The sequence below is a fragment of the Papaver somniferum genome, chromosome 11 (assembly GCF_003573695.1).
Source record: "Papaver somniferum cultivar HN1 chromosome 11, ASM357369v1, whole genome shotgun sequence".
Lineage (NCBI taxonomy): Eukaryota > Viridiplantae > Streptophyta > Magnoliopsida > Ranunculales > Papaveraceae > Papaver > Papaver somniferum.
This window is the reverse complement of record NC_039368.1, coordinates 49898166-49907276: the sequence shown is the minus strand read 5'-3', so window position 1 is coordinate 49907276 and position 9111 is coordinate 49898166. Positions and strand designations below refer to the sequence as shown.

The 9111-nt window shown below is 36.0% G+C and overlaps 1 protein-coding gene across 1 annotated transcript; it reads right to left on the bottom strand.

Moving 5' to 3' along the window:
- Positions 1-1112, bottom strand: LOC113323599 (VQ motif-containing protein 17-like). Its single transcript, XM_026571917.1, has one exon. The coding sequence runs from the start codon at positions 929-931 to the stop codon at positions 311-313; it is 621 nt and encodes a 206-aa protein (XP_026427702.1). The 5' UTR covers positions 932-1112; the 3' UTR covers positions 1-310.
- Positions 1113-9111: the final 7999 nt, after the last annotated feature.

The window sequence follows — 9111 nt, the reverse complement described above, 5'->3', positions numbered from 1 at the left end:
AGACATTGACACATAAGAGTGTAATTACATCCATAAAATTGAAATTAGAAAGATTAACAAGTTATATCACCCATAATTATGTAAATCTTCTCATACATATATATTTATTTACTGTAGAATTTAACCTCTAGCAATGAAATGGTTAGAGACATAATAAGAGAGAAAGGGGATGAAATGAGAGATTAATTCTTTCCCGGTCAAGAACATCTAAAGAGAAGAAGAAATTGAAACCAACAATAAAAAAACTCATCCAAAAATAACCAAATCCCACAATAACCCAATCAATAAGAAATTTAGCTCACCACCATAGTCAAGGATAAACTGCATAAGAACGATCATAGGTACTAGTAGTAGTATCACCAAACATATCCAAATGGGTAGGTAATCCGATTCCTCGAATTAAGCCTTCAAAATCAGTAAAGAAACCTTTATCACCTCCCCAGATAACTTCTTCTTCTTCCTTTAACACTGATCCATGAGAACCATAATCAGAACTCTGAAGACCTGAGCTTGATTCATCAGTAGTATTTGCTATTGTTGTCTGCAGATTGTTGTAGAATAAGTTGGGTGTTGTTGAAACTTCATGACCAACATGATGATGATAATTACCGTTTACATGATCAGAACTTGTATCAGCACTGCTACTACTTCTGGCTGCTGGTCTCTTCTTACTAGAAGATGATTTCTTGTTGCGATCTGATGGTGAAGGTTTTCCTGTTAGTCTTTGGACAAGTTCTCTGAAATTTGCGGCGTCTGTTTTAATAATCTCTGGTGCATATATGTGAACTATTCTGATTTTGGGTTTCATGGTGAATTTCGAGATTACATGTGAATCTGTGTGCATGCCTAGTCTAGGTTGAGGCTGTTGTTGTTGATGGCGAAATCTTTTAGGCAGACATGTTGTGTTTTGTATCTTCATCATCTCTTCCATGGCTATTCAAGATTAATTACAGAGAGTGATGGGTGTGTTGATTGAGAGAAATGGAAAAGTAGAGACAGTCTAGGCTCTAGAGATAGAGGTTTAGAGGGTTTGTGTTTTTTTTTCTTGGAGAAAAAGGAGAAATGAGTAGGGAGGTTAAATAGAAGAGAAGATTGGAGAGAGAGATGGGAAGGTTTAAGGAATTAAAATTGGGATTAGGGATTAATGTAATGACTAATTAACGAGAGAGGCCAAAAGGGATAGTTTGGAAAAGAAAAACAAAACATGTATTTCTTTCGAGGAGCAACAATTGGACTAAGGAATCCTAGCTAGCTAGACTCCTATCAAGTCAATAAAGTATTACTAGAGGTGAACCTTACCTGACCAACTATGTGGGTATCAGGTTTGTGGACCCTTGAGTTTGCAGAATTGCTTAATATTTTATTGAATCCATTGGCTGGTCTACATGTAGCCTAGACGAGCAGAAAACATTTTTCTTTTCATCCCACCATCTTGTGTTAGATTTCATTAATATCCTTTGGTAGTTTGCAGATTTATTTTAAATTTTTGATGATAAAATTCAATGGCATACCATTAGGGCTAGACATGGGTCGGTTTTGGTCGGTTTTGGTCTCACCCACCACCCAACCCACTGATGGCGGGTAACATAAGTTGTCACCTACAACCAACCCGACATCATAGTGGGTCGGTTTTAACTCGACCCACATTATAACGGGTGGGTGGCGGGTTAACCCGTCATAAAATGAAATAAATTGTATGAACATGACAAATAACTAAAAGTGCAGACAATTAGCATCATAACAAGTTACTTACAACTAAGAGTGTTCACAAAATAAAAATGAGTTCAACTTCTAAAAGCTCAAATGGTGAATTACTAGCCTACCGGTTACTGTACTAAATCCTAATAACTATACTAGTAGCTGGAGAAAAGAAAGATCATGAGATGTGATTCATATCAAGCGACCAGCTTCCTCCATCAAAAAATGTAGACGTTTTACCCCTGAATGCGTTGGAAGCCTGAAATCAATCAACGTATGTCAATTAGTTACAACTTACAATAACATAGATGTAGCAGACCAACGAACTCAGAATCAATTTACTGACAGTGGCCCTTGGCGTCATTACCTTATCTAACCAAATAAAAATCAATCATCTATGATGATGTAAGAAGTAGCAAGGTCACCAAATAGATTTGCAAGGGAAATGAACAATTAGAATGAAAGTTGATGTAAGTAATCAAAGCACTGACAATGGGGTATAATTCTGCTATGCCATCCATGTGACGCAACCAGATGACCATGAGAATCATACAAATTAAATGTCATACAACTCAAGCCTCAAAACTAGAGAGACTATATCATACAAATTAAATGTCAGACGTATTCAGTCACCAAAGAGATACATATTGTTGTTTGATTGTATGAGTTAACTTCTACAGTTCTGGCACAAGTTCAATAATCATCATCTATTGCAGAATATAAAACAACAAACAAATATCACCGCAGAAAATTATAATAAGAAAAAAGTTATTTCATAGGAGGATGAAAACATTGCAAAACATATTGCCGTTGATAATTACAGTGCAGGGGGGTCAGTCAGAGCAGCAGAAACCAAAAATGTAAACCAGCTGCCGCTTATGATGATTGTACCTAGATAACAGATTAAAGCTATCTGCTGCCAATTTTAGTTTAAGCAACTCTAAAAGGGGAATCCACCCATAGAATTAGAGCCAAGAATTTTACTCTTTCTTATTTTCAAATACAAACACTAATTTTAGTTTTAAGCTATCTGCTGCCAATTAAAGCTATCTGCTGCCAGTAATATCACTTTCCATGGTGAAAGATTGAGGATGGCTGTTAACATCCAGTAAAATAAAGTAAAACTGAAACACAAAAAATTCTGTAAAATAGGAAGTATACCGCACTGTTAGAAACAATGAATCAATTCGTTTCTTATTTACTGTCAATGTGCTCAAGTAATAACATGTTACAGTCTCAGATTTTTAGCAATCATAATAACCATAAAAATACCATTACACTAACAAAATCCCCAAAATCATTAACAAAATCTCAAAATCTCAGATTACTTTTAGCTCAGAATCAATTGGATGTTGCCATATTGGATAAGGGTCATAAGTATAGTACCTCAGAATCTCAGATTACTTTTAGCTCCTTTAAGAAGTGAACAAAATCCCCAAAACCCAATTCCAATATACACAAAAAATTAACAAAACAAAGTCAGAATATCGCAAGATCAATTAATCAAAGATTATAACAAAAATAGATACCCCAAATTGAAAAAAACAACAACAAAACCCTAAACAGATACCAATAATTCAAAATCAAAGAAAATCACAGAATCTAAAAATTATAAATAGATCAATTAGTATGACTTACGATTCTTACCTTCCGTTATTGGATTTCTGGTGGTGATATGAGTTGAGAATTGATGCAATTGAAGTGAAAAGGCACAACCGAGCGAAGGAGAGAAGAGGCTGAAGAGGAGTGAAGTGAAAAGGGGTGCGAATGAAAGTTGATAGGATTAGGGTTAGGCATTATATATGGTATTTTATATGGATGAGATTAATCCTAGGATAGATAATCTAAGGTTAGGAAATTCTGGCGGGTGGGCGGGTAGGGTCGGGTGATGGAAGCAGCTACCCGCAACCGACCCATCATACATCGGGTTTGGCCGTGCTCACCCATAGTCAACCCACTCCTAAGCAGGTTGGATCGGGTGCGGGTTAATCTTGGCGGGTGCGGGTTGGGTCGGTTATGTGCAACCCTACATACCATGATTACAAAGTGATTAAAGACACCGAGAAACCATTTTAGAATAAGAACATACCGAAAAAAGTATACAATTGAGTATACTAACAAAAAATCGATAAGGAGCACCAAAAAAATATTGGATAACAGGTATAGTGAAGACGATTAAATTGAAGAAGAGATGATCTTTTAGACATATATGGTTTGAACTGAGGTACTCTCTTGAAGCAGGAGTTTTGTCTTATTCTAGAGGAGAGGAATCCAAAATTCGGAAAGCTTGGCGCCAAAGTGCCCAGATCACCAAGCAACCACAGTATATGTAATGAGAAGCGCCATAAAGATGTTAATAGTACCCAAATTTAATTCATAAGAGCATCCACAATGGTGCGATCAAAACCAAAGATCAAAGATCAAAAACCACGATCAAATTTGAGTTTAGTCCGTAATATGACGCTACGGTAGCGAGTATATTTAGTCGAGCGGACGTATAATCAACGTGTGATACTGGAGCGTTGATATAATACACGCCCAGTTGGGCGGCCATAAAGTTAACGCCGGATGTGGGGCGTTGATATAGTAAACGCCGAATATGGGGCGGTCATATAATTTACGCCTGTACACGGGACGGTGATATAATACACGCCCGATGTGGCGTTTATATCGTTTCCACCGGTCCAAGGCGTACATATAATCTCCGCCCCACTTAACACACATAATCAACACGTGTGGACCGGCGAACGTTATTCCTCCACCTCCACGTAAACCCCTTTACGTGTTACATGTTTACCCTAATCTTTTCTTCGCGGTCTTCTTCTTTTCTACCTCTTTGTTTCTACCGCCATCAAAACATCACCTCTATCTTTCACTCCCATTCTCAAACGCAGTAATGAGTAGGAAAGGAAGAAAAAAAAGGAAAATAGCAACGAGATAGATTCCATGAGAGGTAATATAGTTTTCTTAATCTCTTCTGTTTATCTATATTCTTGTATAATTTATTTAGGGTTTTAGTTTGTTAAAATTAGGTTTTAATTTATTTTATGGTTTTAGTTTGTTAAAATTAGGTTTTAGAAAATTGGGTATTGACAAACAATTATGAATATGATATTGTATGTGAACAGATTTGAGTACGTATGTTGTATGTAGATTTGGTTAAATATGAAATTGGGTTTTAAGATGATCTAAATTTATGTGTTTTTTCATAAATTTGGATTAATATGTGTTTTTACATTTCTTGTGGTTATGTGACAAATTGTGGTTATGTGAATTTTGTGTGTTACATATGTATAATAGCTAATTTATATGTATGTAAATGGGGTTAAAAGTAATTGATTTTTTAGTGATTTTTATGGAATGTTGAAGTGATTAAATTGAGTTGTTATGAGGTATATTTTTTTGGTTTCTAATATGTTCTACATACATAGGTAACAATTTAATTTGTGTTTGTGGAATTATAGAACTTGGAATTAATATAGTTTGTGTTAAGGATTTATAGTATTTGGAATATAAGTGGAATTATAGAATTTGGAATTAATATAGTTTGTGTTAAGGATTTATAGTATTTGGAATATAAATGGTGATGGACTTATAAAAATATGGAATAATGAGGGTTGGTGTTTTAAAATTGAGATTGCATCTATCTTGTGTGTGCACAGATGCTGAACAGACTCACAGCGCGGTTCAATGGTCGCATGAAGACGAACAAGAAACAGAAATCTGTAGCCGAAGAGGATTACAACATAATCTCTACTGGTAAAATTAAGGAGGTTGATATTCTCCGATTAGGGCGGTTTCCTGTACTGCAAGATGATAAACCGCACGCTACTACAAACATTACATTTACAGGAGAGCAGAAATTAAAGTATCAACATCGTGGATCTCTGGCATCGGTAATTCATCACTATCAAACTATTTCACAACACTGTCTTAGAGCTAAATATATTATTGAAAAAGCGGGATGGCAAAGTTTACTGGACATACAATGTAGCGAAACCCAACATTCAATGGTTGATTATATTGTTGAGCGGTTTTGGGATACAACAAATACTTTTCACTTCCCATTTGGTGAGATGGGATTTACCCACCTAGATTGGCTCATATTGACTGGACTGAGTATCGGTGATGGGCCTGACGTTCCGTATGATTCTGGGAAGTATCAATTTGAATATGTTCGTGAGCGTATCTTTCCGGATATCAAAGATGTCACGCTCTGTCCAAAAGCTCCATCGTGGGTTTCAAATTCAATTACAATTAAATATTTAAGCTCATATTTCTTAGAAGACAAGTTGGTTGCGGCTGAAAATGATAGCACCCTTGCTTATAGAGTAGCAATTGCCTTTTTCATGTATGTTTTGGGACATTTTTTCTTTTCTAATGCAAAGACCTATATTGATGCTGGATGGTTAACTGCTTTTGAAAATCTTGATGTAGTATCCACGTATGACTGGGATGGTGCCGCTTTTTCGAGATTGTATGCGTCACTCTGTTTAAATGGTTAGCTGCTTTTGAAAATAATTGTTCAAAAAATAAAGAATACTTACTTTCTTTTCAGGACCCCATCCAGTATGATATTCACCATCCATTTCCGCCTCTTTCGCCAAAAACAACGCCACATCTTTACTTATTCCATGATATTGTTTTTGCCAGGAACTCCAAGACCGCTCTGGTTTATTAGGTAATTGAAGTTCAATATCATCCTTGATACGAGTCCACAACGCCGCCTCTGGTTGATCAGTTCCAACACCAGGATCTTGAGATATTGATAAATGAATTTTACATATCGTTACATCTTCGATTGTCGTAAAATTTGGACCTCGTGCTATTCGTGGTGCCATTGTAAGAGATTCGGTGAAAATTTCCTAATAAATGATTTGAAAGACGAAATAATACTTCTTCTGCTGCTGCTAATAGATAGCATGAATGAGTAATGTTTGGGGAAATATTAGAGGAATTCAAGTGTATATATAGGTGTATGAAAGAAACCTAATTTCCGAGGTTCGAAAATATCTTTCAAACTTTCCAACGTTCGAAAATGTCCAACGTTCTGTTTTCTCCAATGTTCGAAAATTACCAACGGTATAAACATTTTTGTCGACTATTTTCATCCGTTCAAATATGGTAACATACGGAGTATAAGGTATAATGTCCGCTCGGTGTGGGGCGTGAGCTTTATGCACGCCTGAGTGGGGCGGCCATAAAATGCACGCCTGAATGGGGGGAAAATTATACACACGCCTGTCATCAGGAGGACATTATACTCACGCCTGATGGGGCGTACATTATAGCTTCTCCCCACTGGGGCGTACGTTATATAAACGCCTGACCATGGGACGAGAAGTATACAACCGCTTCATCTGAAGCGTGCATTATATAAACGCCTGTTAACGGGCGAAGTTTATAACTTCGCTCGACCATATTTGGTTTTGGTCTGTAGTCCAGACCAAATATAGTCTGAAATTTGGATGTAGTCTGGTTTTTTATCTTTACTCTGTTCGACTGTGTCACGTATCTGGACCAAAAATTTGGGTTTAGTCGTGCATTGCAGTTGCTCTAAGCGGTTAACTCTCGCCAAAAATAAAATAAAACAAAATCATCGAAAATCGTTTGTTAAAATCGAAACTACCCAGTTTATTGGTTTATTAGACAGTGTACCAAAATGGTCCAAATTCCATATAGGACAAAACACTATATTGTTTGTTTTATACGACATTTGCTAATTTCCACAGTTAAACCGGTATCTTCGTTAAGAATGTTACGTTTTAGACCCATTAACTGGTTTATGCACCACCAGACATCAAATTGCTTTCAAATTATCAGGTAATTAGATGAGGCCCTCTTGTCTAAAATTATTTCAGCTTGTTAAGCAGCCTTTATGCTTTCACAAAATCATAGTCTACATCATTCAATGAACTATAAGAGAAAAAAACATGGCAGAACAAGTTAAAGTTTCTCATTAATACCGTGACGTTTTAACTCACAACAAAACTTTGTGAATTTATTACACTGCGGTTACAAAAAAGTTTACAAAATCAAAAAGGAAACAAACCATTCCATGATCCCAAATTAAGCAAACAAGCCAGGAAAGTGATAAATGTGTAATCTCTTTGGGCAGAGCAAGTTTCATAATTATTATAGACAGCCAAACAAGTTACTCTTTTACCGCTTTCATGATGATAACGAGACAGTACGTCACTGTCGATATCTTGTTTTTTCTTTACTGAGCTAGGACTGGCATGTAAAATTTCATTCTTATGCTGCTAATAATGGCTAACACTATCATGTAGGATGGACAAGGTTAGTTAGGTCTTTAAGAAAAATCATGGCCGGGATGTCTTCAACTGTGTTTAGAAAAAAGGAGAAAGTACCCAAAGGTCCAAACTTGGCAAAAAGAAAAATAAAGAGTCGAAGAGAGTGGAGGAGGGTCACTGAAAGCAGAAAGATGTGCATAGTGGTCATCTCTCTCTCTCTCTCTTACCAATCAACGCGTGAAACAAAAACAAAATATGATATTCTGCTTTAAAACAAACGACAGCCGTACGGATCCACGTTGCAAATCCCAAAGATGATACTAAAAGTATATCTATTTGATGCCTCAAGGGTGTATACAAAAGTATGATACTACCTTGCCAAAGTCTTACACGTGGTCATGTAATTTCCATTAGCTAGCATATCAAAATTTCCAGGCTCATTAGTCATTACTGATAAAGAGAAAAAATGTGATTAAGGTAAATATAATAAGAGCTGATTACTCATGGGCATAGAAAATATTATATAATTAACATTTATCTAGTCAGTTTTTAAATTTTTTCAAAAGGGTTAGCAGCGTCAGTTGGATCATGAGGGGCAGAATCCTAGTTGTCATTATCATATTTAGCAGATTCATAAACTTATAATTAAAATACTGGGATTTGATAATTTAGTTCATAGATCTCACTAGCAGGCCTTAATTTGGGTTTAAGTTATTGAGAATTTGCTGAAATACTAGTTGTCTATGTTTGTCCATATGTGTTTATCTCTTCCTCTGGAGTCTGGTCTCCTTATATCCTAAGCCAATCTTAATTAGCATACTATAAGGTACTTTCTAATTTGAAGCTCTAAACCATTGTAATTGCCGTTTTTTTTCTAGAAGTTACTAACAGAGCTTTCCAATTCAAACAACCACAAAAAAATAAAAAACACTTCCTAGTAACTCTTTTCAGGCCAGGTTTATACTTCTAGTCCAGCATTAAGGACGACTGGATGTTGAAAAATGAGGAGTAAAAGATAATGGGCAGTAGCTCATATTGCAACTGTTTACAAATCGAAACTTCCGAACTTTTTGCATATTAATGATATAATACTTGCCAAAGAAACTGCGTGGAAATCCTAAACTTCTTCTTGGATATGGCTTACAGAAGTAGCTCATGT